This window comes from Pholis gunnellus, assembly GCF_910591455.1.
Source record: "Pholis gunnellus genome assembly, chromosome: 9".
Taxonomy (NCBI): domain Eukaryota; kingdom Metazoa; phylum Chordata; class Actinopteri; order Perciformes; family Pholidae; genus Pholis; species Pholis gunnellus.
In genome coordinates this window covers 18,760,820-18,788,340 of record NC_136535.1, presented here as the reverse complement: position 1 = coordinate 18,788,340, position 27,521 = coordinate 18,760,820, and the positions used below count along the sequence as shown (strand labels likewise).

General features: G+C 44.2%; 1 protein-coding gene across 1 annotated transcript; it reads right to left on the bottom strand.

Moving 5' to 3' along the window:
- Nucleotides 1-358: 358 nt before the first annotated feature.
- Nucleotides 359-26,695, bottom strand: pid1 (phosphotyrosine interaction domain containing 1). The gene is made up of 3 exons (XM_079166815.1): nucleotides 26,557-26,695; nucleotides 17,329-17,475; nucleotides 359-2,997 (listed from the first exon to the last, which is right to left on the bottom strand). The coding sequence occupies exons 1-3, from the start codon at nucleotides 26,584-26,586 to the stop codon at nucleotides 2,518-2,520; spliced, it is 657 nt and encodes a 218-aa protein (XP_079022941.1). The 5' UTR covers nucleotides 26,587-26,695; the 3' UTR covers nucleotides 359-2,517.
- Between the last annotated feature and the right edge of the window lie 826 nt (nucleotides 26,696-27,521).

The following is a 27,521-nucleotide window of genomic DNA, read 5'->3' as shown; positions in this document are numbered from 1 at the left end:
ATAGTTGCAGGAAAAAGTCACATTCCGGTGTGTCGCAACATGTGTGGTTATGCTTTACATATGTCCTGGCACCCTGTAAGAGCATCATCTGGTTACTCGCTCTGTTTGTTCTGAAACTGAACATGCTTTGTATTTATCCTCCCACATGCAGCCGCAGCAGGGAATCCAGTAAGTTAAACAGATTTTAAAGAATGAAAGCTTCTTCTAGCGCGGGGATCTGGTGACAGTGGAGACATGAGATGTGGATTTGAGACGAAACATAACCACACCATCAAAGCGCTTGGTCTTGGTAAATACTTTATATGCAATTGTTTCTTGATCTTTGCAAACACTGTATAGAAAACACTTAAGGTAACACTTTTCAAACATTTAAAGCGCGTCTGAGCTTTCAGACAGACATGACACAGTAATCTACAGCTTTATAAACACTCTCCCTCCTCTGACATGTCCATACACCCCCCTCACCACTCTTCCCAACACATACAATCACTTCCACACACACACACACACACACACACACACACACACACACACACACACACACACAGCCACCGCTATCAGGCTCTCCAATTATTATTCACAGTAGGCTTTATAACACTGTTTCTGTATCGTATGATGGTTCTCAACATTTTTTTTGTTATTTAAAATAGCTATCAACATTTATGCTGTAATATTTGGAAAGTGATACATTTGTATTTACATAAGCTTATTGAGCAATATTCAAATACAATGTGTGTGTGTGTACATTATGTATAATTGTATGCAGGTGTGTATATTTGAGTGTGTGCGGACCAGAGCCACCTGATCATTCTGTCGGGGTCACTGACCGAAGAACATTTCCACTGATAGCGCCCAGTCTGTTCAATACAGTCCAGCTAGAAAAGAAGAAGAAGAAGAAGAAGAAGAAGAAGAAGAAGAAGAAGAAGAAGAGGCGTGGAGCTCTGATGAGTTTGTGCCCCACAGTGGTGCCTCGATGTAGGGCAGCAGAGCAGAGTGAAACTGGTCACCGACTGTCCCTTGCAGCTTGTCTGTGATAGCATGAGGAGATCATGGGGAGAATGAAGTGACCGGCGACGGCGCGAGGCGTTCACAGCACGTTGGACTCATCATACATTCAGCAGAGGCCAGGAGGTGTCAGTCTTTTATCTCGGACGGCTGTGTTTCAGTGTCCTACATCCACAGCGACTGGCACATTCAGGCTCTCCTGTTTCTCATTTCATAAGAGATCAAAAGTAAGAACACGTGGCAAATGGTCACAGTACCATGTCTTGATTTTAAAACGCCTCCTTAAGCATCAAAAATGGATGCTTCCAGGGCGATGAAAAGTCTTCCAGCATACTAACCGCCCTCCCCCTAATCTTCCTCCTCCCTTACCTTTTCTCTTTCACACACAGATGCAAGCACTCACGTGTACATTCATATACACAAAGTACAGAAGTAAGCAATTACACCCACACACACACACACACACAGAAAACAAGATTGGCACGCACACATGGCCACACAGACACACAGGGACCTGGGTAAGAGACCAAACTAATGTGAGAGGAAAGTGAGGCACATAATCTGATAGGCAAAATCCAGCCTGAATTTTGGTATACTCAAAACAGAAGTGGATGATTAAGGTGTCGCAGACAGGCCCAGGCTTTCAGCCCAGTGAGAACTTCTAAAACGTAACAGCTATGTAGCACCTATATTCTCCGAGGGGGCCGTACCAATACTCTGAATCTTTAAGTACCTATTAAAACGGAGACAGCGGTAGAAGCTCCGGCTTCATTGTCCAACATGAGTAACAGCCATGCCGGCAAATAATTTCGGGGTTGGACTAAGGTACCATAGTGATGATATGAATAGTGCTTAAAGGCTTAGCTTTTCTTTCACATCCTCATTTGCTATTACCAAGGTCGAAGGCATTGTAACAGAGATCCACATAATTAAACATCTAAAGAATTCATGTGCTCCAACAGTCTCATAAACTCTGGGTCGGGACCCAAAATAAGCCACCGGCCTATTTGTGCTGGGTCCCTACATGGCAAGAGTAGCAATAGGTTGTCATGAGCTGGGGTCAGAGGAACAGGGACTAAACTCTGTTTTGTTTCCTGGGTGAAAAGCTTCGGAACCACAAACAACAGTCTCTGCTGAGTGCAGGAGTGACACAGTGGTTGAAAAATTAAGATGGAAATGTCGAGTCAATCTCTTGAGGGCGATTACAGAGGTGCTTGAGAGGACCTTGTGGGTCTTTGAGGGCCATTCATTCAAAGTGGCAGCACTTTGATATCCCTGTATGTAAATGTAGGTCTTTAGTAACTCCTTTTTCATATACTTTCCCTTTACAGTATTTAAAAGCTACTTCATTATACTGGGCGTGTTGGTTTCACAGGGTCCGTTAATTTTCTTCCAAATTGGTAACAGAAAGGGTAGTAAGGGGAGAATGAGAGAGAGCAGGTAATCTGTCCATCCTTCCAGTAACCCCTCGCTCTGTTAGGATGGGCATCAGGAGTTTAGGTGAGTTCCAGTTCAACCGTCGTCTGGGGTCGAGTCGTCCGGGGTGGATGAGTCCTCAGCAAAGTCGTCCGACGAGCCACTCTTGTGGATGCGGCCGTCGCTGCGCATGCTGTGGAAAGTCTTGCGGAAAGCCTCCATCATCGAGTGCGCCAGCTTCTTGGCCTCGAGCTTGTTCTCGCACTCGACGGCGTGGCAGTCCATCTGGAAGGACAGGTCGTCGTTGATCTCCCGGTAGATCCAGGCGAAGACGTTGGGTCGGACGCTGTGGTCGGCCGTGCAGTAAGCGATCCGCGCCACCTGGTAGGTGTCCATGGTTACCGAGGCCTCGCCGTGCTCGTCCAGGTGGTGAAGACGCACCTGGAAGGGACGGATCTCCAGCAGGGAGTTGCCCTGGGCAAGGGCGTGACGCTCCACCAGACCCACCACCGCCGACTCTGTGCAGCCCGACAGAAACTGGGTCCCGGAGATTGTCACTTTACCCAGGTAGGCCACCTGTAGGAAGACACGCACAGATACTATCAGACTCGTCTTTTCCCACAATGCCACGTTCAACAAACATAAACATGCAGTTGGCTACAATTACACTACTACGGTTACAACTGCAGTTTTCTGACCGAATGTGCAGATGTCAGCTGCAAAGGGAAAAATAACAGAGATGCGATCCAAACTACCGTAGAAATATAAAAAATGGGAATGCTCCCTGTCGTACTAGGACTATTTATAAAGCAAACAAAGTTGCAAGGAAAAGACACGGGGACAATAATAAACACCAAAACTATTGTTTTAAGAAACAATTTGAAAGATGTTACAGACATCTGACAGTGTCATCTGCATAGAAGAGGACATCACGGTTTTGAATCACCTGTGAGCAGAAAGACGCAAATTGAAGACAACAGTGGGCCAAGAACGGTCCACTGGGGTGACCTGGACTAATATTAAAGTATCTACAGAAAGGAGCATTCACCCATCAACCTCAACAGTTCTGCAGAGAATCAATGTCTGCATGTTCAGCTTTAACATCAAGACACTACAGACGCCACTGCCATGCAATGTGACAGCTGTTATCAGGGTCCAGAATGGTCCAAATCACTACTAAACAGGTCTTTATCTTCATCAAGAGTGGAACCATTTCATTTCAAAATCACCTCACACTGTAATAATTCCTCTATTCATATGCATCTTTAGCTTAATCAACCTTAAAAGAAACTGGGCTGCGTTCAGTCTCCCTGTAGTGATAACAACCTTATCTGATTTCAGCCGATTCTGTGGTGACTGTGCTGACATGCAGAGCGATGTGTGTTTGCTATTTCCTAGAGAGACAAAAACACTATGTTGAGCTGTAGCTGACACAAGGACCATAGAATACCATAGTAATGACACTGCATACCAGAAGAGCGATAGACTGAGGAGATGGAGAGGGATAGGAGGAGAGGGAGTTAAGAAGGGAAACAAAGCTGGAGTTTTCTATGGGAACGTGGCCAATTCGAGAGCGGTCCAGCAATAATGTCTGACTTGTGTGCGTTCTCGCCATGGTGTTCTTTATAGCTTTATAAAAATACTCAGCGGAGGAGCCTGCTCCGAGTCAAACACTAAGAGAGTCTTTACTCCTGTCTGTGTTCATAATGGGGCAGGGGAATACTCCTCTCTCTCATGAGTTCATTACAGCTGGCTTACATGCAGCACACATGGCTGCAGATGACATGAGTGCAACGATAAGCGTGAATACTAAAGGAGAGATGAGTATCATATAACCTGTGTGACCTGCTTCATTCACGTCTCAATGCACATATGTCAATGTCGAGCCAGTCGGAGGTTTTCGATAGCACTATAATGTTAACTATTACCCACAAGTCTTTTGAGTTCTCGCAGATTTATTATTCGACAACTGCAAAGGTCCACCGAGCAGATCAACAGATACCGATGCCTGACGGACATAAAGCACCAGAAAACGACACAAAGCAGTTGTCCTGGTCCTGTTTTAATCAACACGTGATCGGACTACGGGCTTCTTCTTTCACAAGTTTTGTTTAGTCTGCAACCATTACGTCTGCTTGCTCTCATTTCACTGAATGGGATCTTTCAGAGTAAGCATGTAGAACAGTCAGCTTAGTCACTTAGACCTGCCTCTTGGTTAGACAGGCAGTACCATTAAGCCGCAACATCTTTTTTTTTAAACTGACGTAGGCACCAATATCGTTGGAAACGATGCCCTGAAATTGAAGTAAAAGGTAGTGCCTCGCTTACGTATTTTGTAAAGTCATGCACTCTTTGTGAATACTTCTTCTCATCTAAAAAAACACACAAAACCCCTTAAATACAAACAAACACATCCATTAAAATAATAAGAGATTCTTTTAAAAAAAAGAGGAAATGAAAGCTATGGAGAAATGGAGGGGTAGAGACAGAGGAAGCTAATGAGAAATAGAAAGCAAAAGAAACTTTCAGAAATGTATTTCTGGAAAATCTATTATAATAATAAATAATTCAACTTACACAATTCACTTTCTTTCCAAAGGTTGGATGAGAAGATAGATATCACTGCTAGGTCTATGTGTTATCTATGGGGCTGGAGAAAGAGACATGCTTAGCCTAGCTTAGCATAAAGACCGGAAGCAGGAAGAAACAGCCATCCTGGCTGTCCAAAGATTTAAAAAAAACACATGTATCAACACCGCTAACGCTCACTCATTAATACGAATGTATAACGACAATTTGTGGTTTTAGGGGTATAGTTACATACCTATTTCAAGGCCAATTTATGAAAAATAAGAGAAGTTACTGTATATAGCCTGTCAGATAAATGTTAGCAACACAAGCAACAATATAATATAATGCCAACATCATATGTTTCAACTCTGCGCAATAACTGAAATCGTGGTAGGATGCACCATGGTAATACAAAATATGTCCTGTGACAGTCCTGTGGTAAATGAACAGAAGTAGCATATCTCACCAACATGTATTTTTGATTTGGTGGTGAATCTATCCTAAAGTAGCATGTGTAGTATCTGCTCCATATATATTTAAAAAAAAACCTGGTATGCTACAGCTATGGTGGATCAGGCCCTGGTAAACCCTGATTACAGCGCAGCATGACATGCATTCCCAGTTTCCTATAAGCAACAATAAGAGATCCAGGAGGTGAAAGCAGCTGCCTCCTCGAGCCTTGTTTTCATTAGTGGTGACCGCAGGGGTGGGACATACAGCCTCTGCACCCGATCCATCATTCAGCCGAGTACCACAGGTCTGCAGGAGCAGCCTGGAGGCAGGGTGGTTTGCTAGTCGACCACACTGACACCGTCTCGCAGCCAAAAGGCGGTCAGTCACTCAGCAAGCCAACAAATCCAAAGACTACGCCAAGATAAATCAACCATCCACAGTTAGTGTGTCAAACAGCAATAAAGAGTCATTGTGCACTTCTTTTTTTTCTGTCTCTCCTATTTTGATATCGAGTTACTTGTTTAAACTGCGATCGTTTCTACTGATTGCTTGCTTCCTAGTTGAATGGCGGCCGACTGCGTTGCCAGGTTTTGGTTCTCTTACAACAGCTGGGAGCGGGCCAAAACACAAAAAGGCAGTTAATGTCTTCTCTCAATCTATGCATGTCTGCTCTACTGTCTCTGGTGTTAGAAAATTAGGAAGTGATCTAGTTAATGTGCCAGGTTAAATAAACTATGTTCACAACTTGGGGAAAAAGAGCCAAGATGAAGAGTTGCAGCAGCTTGATATCTAGACTGAATTCAGTCTGACGTCTTTTCTCCAAGGGAAAGATCTGTTCTTTTTCCTAAACCAATCATTAGTGACGGGTGTATACACTACAGTTAGGTAGTTTTAGAGTATAATAAAAACAGAAAGGATATATTAAGGACAGTAAAACTGTCTTCAGTAAAAATGAAGAAGAGACTAGCATAGCAGAGAGGTCAAGAAAGAAAGTAAAGAAGGAAGATGGAGGTTTTGGTTGAGTCCAAAAACCAAAATGTATGTCTTGGATAAAAAACAAAACACACTGGCCTGGTTTGGCACATTTGGACAGTTTTAACTGTTTGGGCTGAATGTTCACTATCAACATTCCAGACAAGAAAGAAAAACGAAATAAACTTGTATAAAACAGGTAGATGTGTGTGTGTGTGTGTGTGTGTGTAAAGATAAGCGAGGAGTGTGTGAGGTGAGGAGGACACCAGACTCAGCAAACATTTAGAGTTTGTTTCCTCAAAGTCAAAACCAAACATGCAGCTGAAGAGGACATTGTTGCATTGCCTGAGCAGAAAGATGAGGGACCGATAGAAATAGAAAAAAAAACTGCTTATAAGGCTTGTTCATAAAAGAAGAAAAAAAGATACACCACTAAAAACGCTCCACTTCGATACGTTTTTTTTTGGTTTGCAGCCATTTCAGCAGTATTGACATTTTTTCCTTCAGGGCTAAGACACTGAGCCTATTTACACCTGCTATTACACTGTGGTCTGTAGGAGAACATAGCATCTCTATAAGGAAAGCTGAACATTTTGAGCATTTGTGAAACTAAATGTGGAGTATATTCAGCTTCTATTTCCAGACACATGAGTCCATATAGCAACAAAAAACAAATACAACAACAACATTTGGTTTGGGTGCTGAGTAATGGCGCTGGATAGACCAAAACAATGTGAACAGGTTCAACTTATATGCCAAATAAGCACCAGTATATTGCCATCATTCCAGAAACATATGTTCAAATATAGTCATGGTTTTCACGTGTGTATTATATTTGGCAAAAATACCAGCTGTGACTCATGGCTGTTGTATCATTAATGTGGTGTTTTGCTGAAAGCAGCAAAGCGTACTGTTAATCCAATCCATGTGAAACACTGAACGTGTTTGGCCGTTGGGCAGAACCATCATGACCGCAGGCAGAGCTACAAGTGCAAGAATAATGGACATGAACTGGATAATGGTGCTCCCTGGACCCACAATATGAGACAGCAGTGAAGAGTGACAGTGCTTTAAAACTAGAAAGGTGCCATTGAAATACACACATTTATATCCTGAGGAATGATAAGAGACGAGATCCGCTGACCCAGCACCTCTCATGGATGTTTTTGTTGAGGTGTTGCTTTCCCTCATGGGAATACACAAACAATAGACAAGTGGGACCCTTGCAGGAAAGCTGAAGCTGCAATGAAGTTGTCCTTAATACAATATATGACTTCACCCTTGACATAATTTAGTCAGTTAGACCAAGAGTTAAAATGATCACAAAACATGAGATGCTGTCAGGAACCGGCTGAGTGAGTGGCAGCGATCGACTGGACAGCCGTCGTCTTCTAGCTTTGAGGCAATATCAAAGGAAACTATTTTTTTCCCCAGTCAAAGACGTTGAAGGCAAATGGTTCGATGTGTCACAATTAAGGGGGATGTGTGTCAGGAACAATTTAATGCACAGTATGGGGGGCAAGTAGCACTGCCTCTTAAACATTATGTATTACCTTTTTACCTTCACTACAGTAAATACTTGCCAATTTTGTGAAGTAGGGATAATTTAAATGTGCAGGGAGTACACATGGAAACAGTAAAGCCTCTACTACTTCAAAAAAGAAAAACTTGAAACTTGAAAAAAAAAACTGTATAAAGGCAGACAATCTGGCAGACGACAGCAGGAACATGGCCAAGCAGACATGACATTTAATATGAAATCTGTCTAAGAATGGAGAAGTTGCTTTGAAAAAATCCTTCCTTTCTTAAAGAAAAGGTTGAGACTTCAAACCAAACACACTCTGATAGAATAAAATACAAAAAAAACACCAATACAGCCTGAGCTGTATAACATATTATCTAAATCTTGTTTTGGTTTGTCTGCAAACGAGATATGTGGATAATCATCAAAACAGAAAGCACACATTTTGATGTAACTTCTGACTCCAGCTGAATTAAAGACAAGGCCTCAAAGCAGCAGCGTTCACACGCTCACAGAAGCACAAGTGAACAATCGGTGTTTGAAGCTAGTAAACTGCAGAGGCGGACCTGAGACAAGTTAGTGGGTGACTTTTAACAGCTGCAGCGTTTGAACGCGCCAGGATGGTTTCGCACAAATCACAGGTTTTGATTGCAACAGTGAAATTGACCCACTGACTCAAACCATCCTAAATGCTCCAGGCGGAGAAGAGTCGTGATTCAGTTTGGACTAACGGACGCGGTGCAGAGATGAGCTGCAGTCAGGATCTCCAAGCCAAACTACAGATGCCTGCATGAGTCAGTGTTTGTGCAGCGTGTGAAGCGAACCGCTCCAGCTCTGACTAAGAACTGATCCATCAGTCCATCCATCCCAGACCCGAACACGTCTATTGTTCTCTGCTCTGGCGGCCTGCTCACCAGTCGTCGCAGTGCTGGCAAGTCAGGCGGGCGGCTTAAATCATCCCAGAGATCTACAGTCCCCCCCCCCCCTTCCTTTGTCCCAACTCTCCATGTGTTTCTCTCCTTTCTCCCCCATCTCTGAATTTCAGTTATCTTCTCTTTCTTCAACTCTCTCCATCTCTTTCACCAGTTTCACTTTCCAGCATCTGTCTTCTCCCCCCCCCTCCCCTCCTCATCACCTCTCCTCTATCCTCACATCCCCTCCTACAGCTAGCCGTTAACATTTTTATACCGTCCGACTGAAAATATTGATTCCATATGAAGCAATACGGAGACAGAGGTAAAGATTAGTTACAGCAACGACGGCCTTGGGGGAAGGAATGCCACGAAGTGAAATGGAGCAAACATTGACAGAAGAACAGTGAGGCAGCAGGGACGTTGAAATTGAAACTATCCACTGGATTGCTGCTGCAGACAAGAAAACTACATGTGCACGTGTACCTGCTTTTTAGGACATGGACAAAAACAAAAGAAATGGAGTGCAAGTGTTTGTGAATGTGGGACAGAGAGGGGAGGAGCGTGGTTAAACATTTGCATGTGTGGCGAGACATGTGGCCACCATTACTGACTCTTTGTTTATGTAACATATTCCTATTCTAGTCTCTCTGTCTCTCTCCGCTACACTGGGAAACTCTACGGCCTGCAAGCTAAAGTCATTGATGGACTTGTTCTTGGTAGCCTTGCTAACTTGTCTTCGTGTCCTGTAAGAAGTTGAAAGAAACAATTTTGGGAGATACACTTGTTTTGATTCCTTGCAGAGGAAGGAGATGAGGAGATTGAAACCGCTGAAATGTCTGCACGCTGTATTTATGAAGCTACTGGCAGCAGCTGGCTAAATTAGTTTAGCGCTAAGACTGAAAAAAAGGGAAACACATGACAGATATCCACTGTAACGTACCAAAAACCCTATTAAACATCAGCAAACCCACAGCCAGTGTGGTTTAACTTTAAATTGTAATAACAGCTCACACAGCTATCGGTAAACATGCTAGCAGATTAGCTCACTAGCGGTAGCGCTGTTGCTTATGTCACCACACCTTGCACGCCTCTACCCTCTTGCACTCACCCATATGCAGACAGATATTTACAAACTTTTGCTACATTTTCCTGGGAAATCTTCATATTTTCATCTTCACATTCCTCTTAAAATCCTTCTGATGAAACAATCTGACAAAGAAAACCTTCTGCTCATAACAAACATAACCTGTACTTGGGGTTTACATTGCCTGCAGACAGTAGACATTGCCTGATTTTTAATGGGAGACGAGCCAGAAGGGTTGTGAGTGATTGCTCTAGTTCCTAAGGTCTCGATCCATCTGTATAAGAGACATGTATAGAAATCACCGGGGAGGTTGTGCAAATACGTTCAGTACATGCTGGAGTATTAAGTGATCTCTGCATTGCAAGAGACTGCAACTGTTTCTCATTAAAAATATAAAGTATACTGTAGCACATCCATGCCAACAAAGTCATTCTGCCACCACCGCTTTTAAGCACATGCCAGAAACAATGCTTTCTCTGTTTAATGTTAAATGAGGCAAACAGATTTTAACATTTACATTTTTTTTTGATGAGTCACAGGACACAAATCCAACAATGCCTTAAAAAACCACAATGATGGCATGACAAAAGACAAGCAGACATACATGCGGGGAGGGGGAGACGGAGAGAGAAAGTTAGCAGATTGACAGCAGAGCTGATAGAAAGTAATTGTATGCAAAAGGGGGACAGAAGAAAGTGAGGGATACACAGAGGGAGACAGAGAAAACATCCGCAGCCCAGCAAGCGAGCCTTTGGGAAGAGAGACAGGAACATCCTGGTCCTCTCTCACACACACACACACACACACACACACACAGAGCACACACTGTCTATGTGTCCGTCTGTGCCGTTCCAGACTGTGTTTGAGTGTAAGCACACAGGCATGCATGTGTGTATGAGAGGTGCAGAGCTTGGGCAGCTGTGCTGCTGGAGCCACAGCTGGTTCGGCTATCAGCAGAGAAAGGACCAGAGGGGATGGGAGGAAAAGAGGAGGAGGTATGGGAAAAGGAGGAGGAGGAGGAGAGAGGAATCTATGAGGAGATACCTGTCCCCACGGAGAGAGGCTTTGGGAACATGGAGAAAGAAGAAGAAAGGGGGCCGACATGACAGAAAGAGGGACTGAGAGCCGAACAAGGAGGCACTTGTTGAGGAGAGCAGTTCGGATCCTGTTGGATCTGATCTGGCAACAGACTGTGATGCGAAGGTACGAACAGTCAGCTACACTTCTGGAACCTGTTGTTTCAGCATGAGGCACTTTCCCAGACGCCGGTCCAATGACACGCTGGTGGTGCGCAGACAAAACAAACAGTCTATCTCTCAATCTGTGTCTGTTTTTCTATTCGCCCCTCATGGACGCAAAAGTTTGTGTTCTTTTCCACATGGCACGAGATGAGTTGTCAGTTGTTTTTGTTCATGACTAAATGGCTGACTATTTGGAAAGACATTGGACTTGTATCTGGCAGTGGCGATGTTATGTTGTTTGCCAAAAGTAAGAAAAAGACCTGGTATTATCAGTGTGTGAAAGAAAGCTTGTAACTCCCAAAAAGTCATCCTTTTGGATAATTCAGAAAACAAAGAAAAAACTGTGACCTATGGGAAGTTTATGCTGATGAACATTTTAGCATATTCGTGCAGTCATAAGGCTTACAAGCTTATTTTAAAAGGAATTGCTCAACATTTTAGGAAATCCGCTTATTCACATTCTTGCAGAGAGTTGGATAATAAGATTGATATCTCTCTCTACAGTACGGTACAGTAAATATGAAGCGACAGCCAGCAGCCTTAGCTTGGGTTAGCGTCGCTTAGCACAAAGACTGGAAACAGGGGGAAACAGCTAGCCTGGCTAAATCTAACTACCAGCAGGTACACATCTCACTAATAAACATGTTATATCTGGTTGGTTTAATCTGTTTTGGGGAATGAGGTGGGGCATTATATTTCACTGCGGATGCTCCACGAAGATTTTCTAACATCCAAAATATCAATACATGTATAGTATTGACCCCAAAAATACAGCATTGTCTACTCAGTATCATGACACTGACAGAGACGGTTACTGAGCCCAATATAAAAAAGATACAGCGTGTTCTGTAGATGAAACACCACCGTCCCACTGTCAGAGATGGAGGCTATCCTGGTGTTCTCCCTCCGGAGGCCCCTGCGTCTGGATCCCCCCCAACATAACTGGGAATGCACTGCTTGGGAATGCGGCATTCCTGAAGAGGTTGTTAACATTCCTCTAAACTTATTGAATCAGCACAGTGCAGCTGGCTCCGCTTGCCACGGCATGCAAAGAAGGATGAGGGTTTTTTTTCCTGTTTTTTTTTTTAAAGCGCTGTTTGTGTTGCGCGGTGAGATGACGATGCTGTGTGTGTGTGTGTGTGTGTGTGTGTGTGTGTGTGTGTGTGTGTGTGTGTGTGTGTGTGTGTGTGTGTGTGTGTGTGACTGTGCAAGTGTAAGTACATAACAGAGACTCAGTGTTTCACTGTAAGTCAAGACAGGAGCACCTCAGTGTATGAAAGAAGCTTTCACATTCCCTAACCCCTTCCATACATATGGTTAGATTCTTCATACTCCCAACGATGGCAATAAAATGAGTCCAAGCTTAAACGTTCACTTTCTACTCTTGTGACACTGGTGGAGTTACTTTTTTTTATTCCTGGCCACAAAATATGGTCTCACGCACACAAATTTGCAATGCAAATGCAAAAAAATAAATTGTATCAAAGACCTTTTTTTGCACTCGGCCCATCAGGACCAGCACGTTGTGGTTCATCTAGTCCAGATTTTTGCACAGAGAAAGTTTTGTGCAACACTGTCAAGATGTTGTAGGAGGCAGAGCCTACATACATACTCACACCAGAGACGTCATGTGTTTGTCAGGCCATCGTGATTCAAGTCACACCAGTGCAAACACAGAACATTTTAGTGGCACTGACAGATTCTAACTTGGGGTAAGAAAGAAACATAAGTAAATGCCTGTACTCTGGAGCTCTGTAGAAGTTACTTTTGCTCGGGTCTAAGATTATTGGAAACGTATCTCACCACAGAGACAACAGTGAAAGCGTTGAAGGCTAAACTTGAGACAGCGTCATGTCTCACTGTCCAGTGCCTGGGTCGGTCATTGGATCTGATGGGAGCCCTGAACCGCTGCCTAGTCTGGCTCCTCCACCAGTTAACCTGAACCTGAACCTGAATCCAGACTGCCTTTGAACAACCTCCAGTTTCCATAAAAACTATTTCACTACTTTGAATTATGCTGACTGTGGACATTCCTATATTCTCTTTGACATGTGATCATCATGTGATCACACACTTTGAGGTGTGAAGAGTTCCTCGTTTAGCAGGGAATAATCCCAGAATGTTTGTACATTATCACACACACACACACACACACACACACACACACACACACACACACACACACACACACACACACACACACACACACACACACACACACACAGAAAGGGAAAATCACTGATACAAAGGCTCCATTAGTCAAAAACACAGACGCACACACATTCATCAGAGAAGTGGGAGCACCGGTCATCTCGCTCTGGCTGCTAACCATCTAAATGTCATCACTGTGTGTTCTGTTGTCTGTTCACTGGAGAATACGGTACGTCCAGTTCACTGACTGACATCGGAATATTAAGTAAAGAGAGACACGAAGCCTCTCTGCCTCAGAGATTAGATAAAGACGTGGATCACACACTACCACTGGTTTGGTTTTGCTGACTGTCTTTTTCACAGCAGACATTTGGACTTGCTATGCCAGGAAAAGCAAAGGTGTGACTGAGAACGTTAACTAAGCTCTGTTTCAGCCATTTCCTACTGTGAGAAAGGCATTTTAGTCACGTTCTGTCAACCCTCATTAGCCAAATCACTGTCAATCACATATTAAAGGTGCAAAGTTTCCTCGGTGTGGTGAAACAATGCCAAACCAGTTTTAAACCCTAGAAAAGAAAAATTAAATAAAGAAACATTTGAGAAATTTAGCTACAAATTCACAATTTCGAAAAAATTGTGAATTCAAGATTCAAGATTTTGAGAAAGTCTTTGTGTTAAAGCTCGGGTTAGCAGTCTTGATAAACTAGCCAGAGTACAATTTGAAAAAGTAGATTTTTAAAAATGATCCAACCCAAAAACCAGCCCAGTTTTGCCAAATATTTTCCAATAAAAGAAAAAAGTTGCTAATACGAGCAAGAAAGTTGCCAAGCCTAAGACAATGACGGTCTGTATCTTCAGAAATGGAAATTTAGAGATTGATTAACACTCACGATACTTCATTTTCAGCCAATCTGCTAATTGACTCATTGTTGCAGCTCCACTCTTCAACACAAATAAGATCTTTTCATAACATTTTGGCAAAGGCAGATTCTTGTGGATGACGGGTTTTTCCCACTCCACATCCATGATAATACTTCTCCAGTTTACACAACGTCTCACCAATGGGCTGCTACAAAATGTGACGTGGACGTGCATCAGACGCGTGTGTGCTCATTTACTGTATGCAAGGTAGGCATACCCAAGGGCGCCGCATGAAAACGCAATGCACCTCTATGAAAATGTAATTTGGCTAGGCAGCCAGTCAAAATGAATCGCATATTCCTTCGTCAGAGACATGTGAACGGGGAAAGTATAAGGTGATTATCTACTATTGTTTAAACTCTTGGAATCGTATTGTTTGTATTTTGAGCAGACTGCAAAGTAATTTCATCATTTGTCACGAAGTATGACTGTGGAGCTGGCACGGCTGTAAAGTGCATTGAGGACTTTTTCTCAATGGATGTGAAGTGGACTGCTTTGACAGCAGCAGGCCAGGCAGGGCAATGAGAGGTGGCCTTTCATCCTCGCTAGCTGTTAGCTTTGGCGGAGGGACAGCGAGCCTTCCTGCCTGCCTGTAAACGGGGGTCACAACCGGGGGCTGGGAGAGACAGAGTGAAGGAGAGAGGGGTGAGAAACGAAAGAGAGGGGAATACAAAACACCGCGTGAGCATAATAAGTGGTATCATAATGTATTGTAGCATTTAAAAACAAGCAGGAAGGAGTGCAAAAAGACTAGTGTTTCCTTAGTTTTCTCCCATGATTTTATAATTTAAGAGATCTTGCAAAGGTAAGGCTTTTATCCCAGGAGGATCATTTATGTGTCTGTTTTAAATTGGGTTTTATCCACAGTGTTTCTGGCTGCAACGTCCGTGGTTTGCTTAACGCGTTGTGTGCAGCGCGTTGCGCTTCCGCCTCGAAAGAAATGTGCTGTCTAAATACTGTTTGCTGGAAAAGAAAATAATGTCTCTTTGAGGTCTAACAGTAGAAGCAGAGGGGCAGAAACAGGTGGGCAGACAGATATGCAGACAGGCAGGTAGTGACTCAGACAGGAAGTTACACAAGCCAACAGATGCAGGCGGCGAGGCAGACAAGCTTTGCATATAAGGAGGCCGCAGACAAATGAGGGAAATGGATTTTTTTTTTCTTTTTTCGTGAGGCTGGTATTCTGCTGAATAGCTGTAGTGGCATCCATGGCAACACGGCTTTTGGCGTTCTCGCAAACGCTGGAAAGAGCGGCGAGTACAGAAGAGGAGCGGATGCTGGGATTCAGAGATTCATTTGGACAAGAGAGGGATACCAAGTCCAGATGAGGAAGAAGGTGTTACAATAGTTGCAAAATAGACGTAGTTTAACAAGGGCAGGCGGGATAACAGCTGTCTTTAAAGGGACATGAGGATGAGCAAGAAGAGCAGGTGCAACACGTTGTAGTAAACAATGCATCAGTTAAACAATATCACATCATAAGGAATGTTTTATTTTCTTTTTCTTTTTTAAACAAAGCTGTCATCCGTCAGGTCTCAACACAGACGATATAATCTGTGTCCTGATGTATCCTCATTTAAATGAATTGGATTAAAGATTCATTTCGGCATTAGTTTTCATTTTATAAATCATATTGTTATTTAAGAAAATACCCCCCCCCCCCGTCATGTGAACTTATTTCTCTCTCCCAGCAGACCAAACGTCTCTCTTCTGCCAGTAAGGTCGTCTTCCTGACTTTCACTTCATGTTCTCATTTCAACTTTTGGGAAGATGATGGGGACTCAGCACTTTTTGGCCTCTTCACTGCGTTTTTCAATATACTGTAAGTTTCTACAGTAGCCCACAAGGGACAAACCAAACACTGGCTCGAGATAAACGGATCTTTCAGTGATTGTGCACAAATGCATCATGAGTGCCTTACAACTGTAAAACTGTAAAATAAGAGAACCCGTTCTGTTTTTTGTGCTGCCTAACATGTGCTTGAACAGGCTATTCAGATTAGGCTTCCTAAGTCTGATTCAGGCTCATTAGAATATATAATGCCCCCCATCTGAGCATCTCCACCCCCGGCTTTAGAACTACCTTTAATTAAGGTGCACCATATTTTACTCGCAAGCCAATCTTAAAATATACACTTGACACTTAAATAACGGACTTATCGTAACATACTCTTAGTTTGTTTGCTTGTGTATTGTGTTTAAAATGTTCATATTTGTATTTGTCAATCATGTCTTATACTATTGCACTATTGTGTTTAATGTTATGCACCAAACTTACTTGGCAATAAACCGTTTTATTGGGTTTTTCAGGAGGAGGGGCTTAAAGCGACAGGTGCTAAAACAAAGCGTAGCAGACGGTGGGTGAATACAGTTGTTTTTGAACATTGAATCATGTAAACTGGTTCAAGTAGAAACCCAAAAGTATGAACCTGAAAATGAGCATGATACGTCCCCCTCTGAGGCAACAGACAGACATGAAGTGCGTAGTTTAGTTAGTTGAAGGCTTCCACTCCTTTTCTTGTTTATGGTACAGCGCAAGTGACCAAAACCAACATTTAACCTCCAAAAGAAAACCCACAGTTACTTTTCAGTTGTCTCACATGAGCCCACGGTCATCTCAAGTTGATCTGTTCTACTTACAGTGCCGTGGCACGAGGCAGGCAGCTACACAAAGACTCAATCGGTTACTTCGGATTGTAAGCGCTGTGTGTAATACCAGCTGGTATTTTAATCTGCAGCCCTGTTTGTTTTCTGTTTCGAGGACGGAGAAAAAAAGAGAAAGGGCTGCGAGTCAAACAGCTCATTGGATCAAACTATTTTTCTGACACTTCCTAGAGCCGGGGAGGGCAGGAAAACTAAAGGCACCCACGCCAGACCACATGCACACACTTTTCACATGAATTAACAAAGGATGTGATTCAAACACAACAAAAAAAGTGTTGATGAATTAAACGTGTGTGTGTCCAAAAAGAAAGAAAAAAGGAAAAACAGTTGGATTATGGTTCTATTAATGCTATTATAGATTTACTGTTGGGGAACAGGGCTGAATTTGGGGATTATCGGGTTCATGTGACCCTACCTTGTATCCAGCATGGGTCCTGCCCTTTGTGAGCGGTGTGGTGGAGCAGAGCTCGATGGCCTCGGGCTCGTGAAAGATCACCGTGGGCAGCGGCTCCTTCCTCAGCGTCAGCACATTTAGCTTGGTCTTCAGCATGGTCTGAAAGTGCTGATGGGAGAAAAGAGAGACGTACACACCAGGGCTTCAGGGAAAACGTCCAACCAGTATCAGACAGCTATAAGCCGACAGTTTCCTTATCAAAAATAAATGCAACCTCCACAACATGGGTATTTTTAGTCCAAAAGTATACAACATTCATTCATACATGTGTAAATGTGATGGGAGAGAGAAAACTGCTTGGTGCTCTATATAAAACTTTCACGAGACTCAAAGGTTTATAGACATCAGGATATCATGTTTTCAGTTTTCGTTTGACGTACATATATATAAAAAAAAAAAACAGCAGTATGAAATTCAAGGCAGGAGCATTCCAGATTTACAGAACACACACACACACACACACACACACACACACACACACACACACACACACACACAGAACAAATCTCAGTGGTGAAAACTGGAGATGAGGACTGGAAGTGAGATGGTTGTGTTGAGTTTTTTTCTTCTTAAAGTGGAATGTGAAGATCAGATGAAGGGAGCTCTGCCCCGCGCCACCTCCGTCAAAACAAGAGAGGAGCGCCGCCTGCTCTCACCCTACAGTCCACGGCCAGTGTTTCCTGAAGCCGAGCAGAACCACATGGCGGATCTGGCCCTGTGGAATTTCTGCGCTTCCCGAAACGGTCGAGACAAAAAAAAAAAATGAGCAGCTAATGAAATCAGGACTTTCACAACTAAGGAAAAAAAAAACCCACAGGCATATGGCATGTCTGCTGGGCTGTGGTCTGCAGCTCTCCTCAATTATCAAAGACCATAAAGCGCTAACGATTAGTCGGCGAACATATTTTCTTATGCAAGGGCAATAAACTTAGAATCAGATATTTATAATATTAATTTGTTACCCGCCTGTTTCATCGTAGTTTCTTTGCAACACAAGTTTAATTAACAGCTTTTGTATAAGTCTGTGGATTACATTTAACCACACGGTCACCTGCTCTGACCCGAACTCGCATGCTTTTTAGCCAAAGCTACCGGCATGGTCAGTCGAGACTGAAATAACTGTCACGTGGACTGCTATGAAATTTGGTACACATACTCATGGTCCCCAGAGGATGAATCAGAATGATTTTGATGATCCAGCGGCATCGATCAGGTCAAATCTTAAATCTATATAATACCTGCAAAACTACCGACGTCAGCCTCCGCTGTGCTTACTGCTCGTTAAATGCTCGCACGCCAACGCGCTGAAACAAGATGGTGAACGTGTTAAACATTCTTATTCAGAATACGTCTTAGAGTGGCCACTGTCCTGTTAAAATACAGATTAGGCCTATTTTTTTTTTACAAATGCTTCCATTCACTTTTTCTTTTTCTCTCTGGCACTTCAAAGCTGTTTTCCGTGTTGGACCTGTCTGTTTTTGTAACAGATGCTTCACATTTTCAGGCGATGAAAAACAGTCAATCCTGCCAAAACAGGGTACCATCAATCTTCAGGGTTGGTTAGTTTGGCAAAGCTAAGAAGAACAAAATCAATCAACTTCCAGAAATTGGTTTGGTGTCCAGTCTCCGTATTCAACGCTGCTGCATTGTTCTGTAAAAATGTTTCACATATTCAATTAAAAGCATTCTTGCGTATTCTTATTTCCTAGAATTGGCGCTTCGTATTCTGCCTGTGACAAACGATCATCCTCAGACTGCAAATACCTGGCCAAGTTATGGCCAAGTTATGGCCAAGTTATGCTGCCGCTACCCAATAATAACAATATTAGAGCATTCTATAGAGTCCTCATAACCATTATTATCATTTTACGGTTTTCAAATCGTGCGTACAAACTTATGGCCACACAGTACAACACGCAACCTGTTGGAGCAGAACCCCCAAGCCCCCCCCCCCCCCCCCCCCCCCCCCAAGCTAACCTTCATGTTGAGAAAAGAGAAGAGGTGGGGGGGGGGGGGGGGGGGCTGTCAGGACAGAGGAAGATAAGGCCAGAAAAAAAAAAAAAACAAGGAGCAGATGAAGGAGAAAGGCAGAAAAAAGCAAGATGGGGTTGTGAAAGTAAAGCCACATGTGTGTAAACGCTCGCTGACCTCCGCGTCAGCACTTTACAGCTTCCTGACAGCGGCTCACATTCCTGTGGTTGGCCCCAGTACGGAGAGCGAGAGGGGGGGGGGGGGCTGTGGTGGGCTTCCCAACTCCTCCACCCCCCACCAGGAGCAAAAGGCCTGAGCGGAGGGCCTATTCTATTCATAATATTTTCACTGCATTCTAATGTTATTTTATTTCTCAAGTCCCAACAGTCTCCTCATCAAGTTACTGCTGCTATTGATTCTATTTCTGACTTTAGCTTGGGCCGGTCTCCGCCGTCAGAGCGGTGTGGACCGAGTCGGTTTTGAGCTGGTTACAGGATAAGGATCTTGTCCACGCTTCAGACCTAAATGCTAAACAATGGCTGCAATCACGAGAAAACCGCAAATCTCAAAATAATGGTCCCCTTTCAGGATTATGAATTCTTTCAAAGATCGACACTTGAGCAATCGCTCAGGGGCCTGATCTCCACACATACTACGTAAATGTTTGATTCTAGTGAAAACTTTTATAATTCCGATATTTACATCTGACTGACGCCCTCAAATTCATTTTTTAATCACGCTACTAAAACACACAAAATGCTCAAAGCAGCAACTAACAAACAAATAACTATCCGAGGGACTTGATCCAAAATCCACAGGTATCAGAAATCTAACGGCAGGAACTTTAAAAGTTTCACAACTCCGCCAGAGGTTCAGTAAGTGACACTTAACCCTCTCTTCCTTTTGCAGCAACTGCCAAGAATGTCCTTGTCAGTGTCGATCTGCATTTGATACCTGAGTCAATGAAGCGCATGACTTCACCTCAAAACCATAAAAAGGTCCCGTTTCAATGGAGTCGGGGGGGGGGGGGGGGGGGCATTTCTAAACGATCACAGAGATTCATTTTTCTCATTGGATTCCAGCCAATGCAGATGAATGAAAAAGTGAAATGCTTGACACATCCAATAATTATTTTGATTATATGACTATGAGGGTTTCTACTTTCTATCAATCTTCAATTATTTTTAGAATGTGCTGTTATGATAGGTGATAAAGCTTCGAGGTATCTATTTACACTCGCTAAGTTTTATTACTTCCACTCGTTACATATTTAGACTTGCTGTAAACCCAATCAAACCTTTTGGTCCTTTGCAAGCTATAGTTATGACATTCACTGTCATAACCGTAAAAAAAAGGTCTACATGTTTAGCAGCGTGGCTGTAACGCTAAAAGCATCCACACTGACTCATCGCTGCCATGTAGCCATGTGGTTAACATGTATTTATAGCGCAGAGAAGTCACAATAAAAAGGAACGTTTTCTTTTCTGCGAGTAGGGACTGATGTTTAGAAATTGCGCGGACGACCAAGGTAGAATCCCACAGACTCAGCGCTGCCAGGTAGTTCTGAATGATTTCTGTCCACGTATATGTCCCCGATTGCTCCCGGAAATCACAAGTGTCATCAGCACAAGTACACATGCTATAGGAATTTAATAAAAGGGAATTGCGCATTTATAAATATGTAAATCCAGGACGTAATTTGAACAATCACAGCCCATGGGGAAAATCAAGCAGACAGGCTTTCGGAGAGTTTGCCTCCTGCAATGATGAGCTTAGCAGGTCACAGATGGTGAGTTAAACTGTTGGCCCCCTGAGGGAGCATTCTTACAGGAAAGAGGTTCCCGGGTCAATCTCACCTTAAGACACTGCACAACAGGGTAAAAACAGACCTCTGCCACGCCCACTGAGACACACAGAATAGAGGCTGCGGGGATGTGATCAGGACAAAACAGTAGGAAACAGCTGGAAACAATGTTAAGGAACTAGCAGAGGCTAAATGGGCAGATGATCTGTGTCTAAAGAGCATGGTAATCTGAAGGAATACACCACTTTGATACATAAACCTGCTACCGGTTCATCCTGAGAAAGCGGTAAGTCATGTAATGTACGGCGAGGAGCTTAACACAGACCTCAAGACCGAAACACTTTAGCCTGCCTCAGACACATCTGCATACACATGTGTGGCTAGCTGGAAGATGAAAGGGTGAGTATCAGCTCCGTACCAGATGTCGTGGCAGTCTGTTGGCAGAATGCGAGACAGTCGGACATCACTGGTAGGAGTCGGCTCATCAGTTCCGCATCTTTTAATTTTCAAAAGTCAGCCATGGTCGACTGTCAGAAACTTTTTGCTGTGCATTTCAACAGAATATTCTGTGTCACTGTCACCAGCCTGGTGTCCCCCCCCCCCAGACTCTAAGCGGCCCCTACCACCACATCCCGGTTGGAAGCCAAACCATGACAGTTGGTGCGTAGAAGCCACAATCTCATGATTAGCCCCAACGATCGAGCGCCACAAACAAGAAGCACCAAGCGTCGCGCCTTGAGCCGCACATCGCTCCTCCTGTAAGAGCTGACGAAACGTAAAGGCGCCCTGTGGCGTTCTGCTGCGAACAAAGTTCTGTTTACGTTTACACCAAAGGTTAATGTGTGTATGCTAGGGGGTCCAACAAATATGTTGTATGCATTTCCTTCTTTAAGAAAAACCCCCCAAAACAAAACATTTGCAAAGCCGAACCTGCTTTGTTTACATCCCCGTTTGCTTGCTGGCCGTTTTCTTTTTCACCGCCGTTTGCTGACGCATTGCTACGTTTTTTTTGGGGGGATGTTACTGCCGCTGTTGATCAGTGGAATAGTAACAAACTAAGACAAATGGGGACATGCTTAGACAACACATTGTCCAATAGTGCTTCTTGTGGCCAAAAACCTCCACATGGTACACAGTATAGCCGGAGCAAAATTGTTTGCTTACAACACAACAGGGCATCAAACCACTGCCATTTGCCAGTGAGTAAACAGCACAGAGGCTCGAGTTTCACATCAAATGAATGTGATCCTCAAAGCGAGGCCAGTTTAACCAACAAACCATGTCTCTGCAAACAATGCCTTTGCTTTGAAGATGAACGACCGGAAACCTGCGTTACTCTGGACTGACAACCGGCTCCGTCCCGCCAGACGCCGCTCACGCGCCCAAACACTTCGGTTACCTTATTGAAGGGATATGCTGTGGCTCCCCATGTAGAGCAAGAGGGGGAGGTTCACTCAGCGTGCGGTGGCAGTTACTACCTAAAGCCGAAAGTAGGATTGCACCCCCCCCTCCAGTTCATTGCATGGCAGGGACCATGGCAGTGTAACTTTCTAAGCTGTCCCTTCTATGTGTTTACTGCCAACCCCCTCTGATCCGGGGACAGTTTATGAGAGGAAATATGTCTGAACGGCCGTGTGGGAGGGAGAAGGTCAATGATCGGATGTCGTGATTGGTGGGTTACTTTTGTAGGAGGAAGCAGGTATTAAAAGTACCCAAACCTCAGACCCTGGGGGTGGCAATTTCTGTCTGGCAGTAAAAACATCAACAACTCTGACGTAAACAATCTTAAATGGTCTCCACGTGCCAGGGCACATGAAAAAGACCTGCTGATGACAAAAACAGGCCGTTGTCAAAACCGGTTACAATTGAAATTTAAATATGTTCTATTATTCACCTTCTTTCAGGTAGAGAACAGTGTAGCCTACAGTATGCCCAAAATATGTACTAATCAATGAACCCTCTACGGTCATCAGGTAGCGGGCAGCCGACTGAACGTGCAAACTAAACACGGAGACGCAGCGTAGTAGGCTGTTAGACTTGCACCAACTCTGACCACATTCGTGTTCTCACCTTTGACCGAATGTTAAATACGCATCCTGAACTATCTTGTCCTCCTAATCTGTAGGTTTTCCATTCTTTTATTTTGGCATTTTGGTGTTTTTTGTGCTGTTTTTCTTTATTAATGTATTATGTAAGAAATGTGCTACACAAATATGCTTGCCTTGCCAATTCGGTTTCTGATGCTTGATTGATCAATTACATCATTTTCCCACACATTTTCCCATTTTAATACTAAAAACTAGGAAAATTTGTGAAAATATGTGTGCGAATTATGTCCATATAAACCAGCAACCTAATGGGAGTTGATATTCCACCAGCATGTTTACCGCTCAGGTCCACATTTATTTTGTATTTGAGGGATGTGAGCTAACTTCTGAAACCTACGGTTACCCATCTAACATGAGACTCTGCCCATACATTAAAAATCCAAAGAGCCAAAAGCAATTTGTTCACAAGAGGTAAATGTTGCTGGTTGAAACAAAAAAAGCGCAGAAGGAACCATGGGAATTTGGTACCAGTTCTGCTCGTGGATTCCTTTTGCCGCCGAGGCCACAGTCTCGACAACATAGCTGTGGCCGCAAAGCAACCTCAGACAGACGGAGAGACAGACAGACAGACCAAGGGACAGAAACATATAAAGGCAGGAGGCAGCGGCTGATTCCCGCCATGTTTGACCTCAGTCAGCTTATTACTGCGCTGTCAGGTCCACATCTTTTCGTGTGCTCAGCCCTGTTTGTCAGAGTGACACGCATTAAAGTATGTGACTCTGTAGAAACCATGGCTAACAGAAGAGCTGCTGACGGAGCGAAAAACACGTTTTGGAAGGAGAAAGGAAGCTTGTTGTGAATGTGTGTACGCACGCTTAACCCGCCTGCCAACTTGCCTATATACGTGTTTGCCCAGACTATACTGCATATTGTGCAATCTGTTGTTGAACTGACGTGGCCTCCGCCTGGGGAGGAAGGGCCCCCCCCCCCCCAAAAAAAACAGATTGAGGCATGTAGTCAGCGAGAGGTAGGGAGGATGGGGAAGTGGACACGGAGAGACAGACGGACAGAAAAACCGTGATGCAACACTGACGCACAGCATCGCGACACAAAACACACACTTTGGTTTCTAAAACGCTCCCGAAAGAAAATACAAAAGCAGCTCGCCGTTGCTGATGCCTCACTCGAAGCCACGACCCCCCCCCCCCCCCCCCCGCCTCCCCCCCCTCTCTCCTCCTCTTCCCTGAGCGTGAGACAAAAATGCAGCAAGACATCAGGTGTTGCTATGGCAACAGAGGACAGCACAAGTGAGAATAATATGGACGGATGCCACAGTGAATGAAAACAAAACAGAAGATAATAAACACCGGTACATTCCGGATCAGCGATACCTTCAGCACGAGAACCCCCCCCCCCCCCCCCCCCATTCCTGACCCAAATGAGGTGGAGGGTACCAGCCTAAAAGCGGCGGTTATCAAAAGTACGATTTCTTTAAAACACGGCAACCTGATTTTTTTTCTTCCTCCAGCGAGCATTGCACTTCTAAAAAAGATGGATCCTGCATTTCTCGCCATGAATGCCCAAACTCCAAGCCCCCTAGTAGCATGCTTCCTGATGTTTTTTGTTTTACAGTCTCCAAGGCCAAGCTGATGCTATTTTGTCAGACTTTAGAAAGCCCCCCCCCCCCCCCCCCCCCCCCCCGCAGACTGGCCTCACAGGCAGAGTCACACTCCTCAAGATCAGTAAACTGATCTTAAAGTATGCCACAATATAGGTTTGCTTACTCGTCTTTTATGCGTGCAACGGTTTTCAGAATCTGGATCCGAATAGTTCTCAGGTGTGATGGCAGTAAACTCATCTCCCCCCCCCCCCCTTCCCATAAGCTGTTGAGAATCCAGTACAGCGCTGATGCACAATATGAAGGGTTGAGTAAGTTCTGCTTCAGCACCAAACGTGTGGACGTGGTGGACTGAAGATGGCAATAAAATGCCTGAATCTAAAAAACACACTGTCAACGTATGAGACATGGTGATAGATGGGTAGACTAAGACCTGTGAATAAATAAGTATCAGCTGGTGATGGAAAAGTAACAAGTTTACCTCACATTTTTATTTTTCAACCTTGCGACCACGTGACTGTTCATGATGCTATGTGTCTGTTTGGTGAGGGGCACCTGGCAAAGTGCAGTGACTGGAATGATTCCACGTTTACTTAAGCAGGGAGCCACGTGAATATGTGAGGTATATGGGGCCTGAATGACACTTGTTGAGCTAGACACAGAAAGTCAGTTCATCCAAAAAAAAAAAAAAAAAGTGCTCAGTCAACCTTTAAGCAATGACTTGGATGTTTTCAATGAATCGAAGAGTCAGGCGGTCACGCAGATGTGTGTGTGTTTACGGGATCATTTACGGCGCCCCCCCCCCCCCCCCCCCCCCCCCCTCCTTCACCCCCACATCTGAGCACCGGAACTCTCGGTTTAAATAATACGTGATTCCATCTTCTTGACGCCTGGGCAGAAGAAGGGATTGTGCAAGTTCACTTGGCAGGCGATCCGCAGGCCGACATCTGGAGAGCATTACGTCTGCTAGGAGACGTGAAGCGCAGGCTCGGTTGCGCGGCTTTGCCCCATGGATATCAAACTACGTGTCATTTACTGTGTTGTTGTTGTTGTTGTCTCCATTTCTTAACAGGTCGCAGGTAATTTACAGAGGGGCCTGCGCTCTTTTTTTTCTTTTTTTTTCTTGTAGCGATTTCACACGGGAATGAAGAGTAGAACTGATTAAAGCATCCTGATGTGACAACATGAGGGGGGGAATAGAGTGACAACAGGAGGAGAAGGCCTGCAGTTGCACTCAGGAGGTTAGTGTAAAGGTAATGTTGCATGAAACAGGCCTGTGGGCCAAAATCAGCCGTTTTTACGCACTGCAAGAATATGCTCGTGTTCATTTTAAGGAAAAAATACGTAGCGGTAGATTAGCACCGGAATGCATCGGAGCTGCAAATTGTTGCACTGTACACCCCCCCCCCCCCCCCCCGGGCTTGCGTAACGTGAATAGGTGCATTTAAACGTATCACAGAAAGACGGAGAGATTGGCAAAGAAAAACGACGTTTGTTCTGAAGCTCGCATTGGAGAAGACGACTGAACAAGATCTCGAGCGAGAACACGGTGCTCACGAAACATCTGTAGCTGCTCGGCAATCGTAGCCAGTCTCTCCAGGCTGGAGACGCGCACAGCACGGCGGGTTTCAGTGACCGTTAACGCGGCTGAACCGTATATTTACTGCTGCCCTGTCAACAATAAGCGTTTCACACACACACACACACAGACAGACGCACGCACACACACACCCACACTGGGATCTTACCTGCAATCGCTCCGACGCGGGTTGCCACATATTAGCAGTATCAAAGGTTTCTCCGTCTTTAACTACAGCTTGTTCTCTTTTCGTAGTCCGGATCACATCTGTTCGCTTTCACGGATCGCCTCTCTGTCCTCCTTCAATCTGGACTGGTCGGTAATGAAGGATGTGTTGCTCCGCCTGGCTGCAGTAATCAGGCCGACCAGCAGGTGGAGCTACCTGCCGCGTCTGGTCGGCTCTTGGTGCTGCCTTCAGGTACTTCAGGAAATCGAGATTACAGTGACCCCCCCCAGGAAGAAACCATTATAATAGCATACCGTGTTGATGCTGTGGGGTGAATTGTTTTGTTTCAGAAGGTTGCAGAAAATATGATGCAAGTTTAATATTAAAGACAGTTTGATAAGAGAAGGCGCTCTGTTATGCTAAATCCCACATGAAGACAGACATTTGTTTCCCAAATTGTTTCTTAAATCAACAATTATTCATCTTTACACTCAAACCACAGACAATTGCTTCAGACTCTGCACTGTTTTGGTTCATGCTCGTGCTCTCATCAAGACGGTTTTCTGCAGCAATATCAGGCAAAAAGCTCTGAAAAAACAAAACCAATGGTATGCTGCCCAGCACCAAATTACACATAGCAACTATCTGATGAACAGAGTGGAGCTTTTAGCTGCTAAAGAGCAAGTTATTTCCTTCATGAGCAACATGGAGACTAGACCAGAGTTAAAGGGAGACTGAATATTGGAATTACATTCATCATGTGGCCGGGAACACGACACAAAATGAATGCTACGGTTGCTCCATGTCTGCTTGATTTGTGAACAGGCAACTGTTTGCCAACACGTTCGCCTACAACTTTATATGTCAGTGTTGCGTTTACAGCTTGTTCCTCTGCCCCCAATTGGCCAAAAATGTATTGATCATGCCTTAAGTGCACTTGCAAAATGATAGGAAAACGCATTTTCTAA

What these genes read in the sequence shown, in the direction of transcription:
- pid1 (XM_079166815.1), bottom strand. Translation starts at nt 26,586, where the DNA reads ATGTGGCAACCCGCGTCGGAGCGATTGCAG. An exon ending in CCGCGTCGGAGCGATTGCAG is followed by an intron (nt 17,476 to 26,556) that starts GTAAGATCCCAG and finishes TTCTCCCATCAG; the next exon opens with CACTTTCAGACCATGCTGAA. An exon ending in GGACCCATGCTGGATACAAG is followed by an intron (nt 2,998 to 17,328) that starts GTAGGGTCACAT and finishes GTCTTCCTACAG; the next exon opens with GTGGCCTACCTGGGTAAAGT.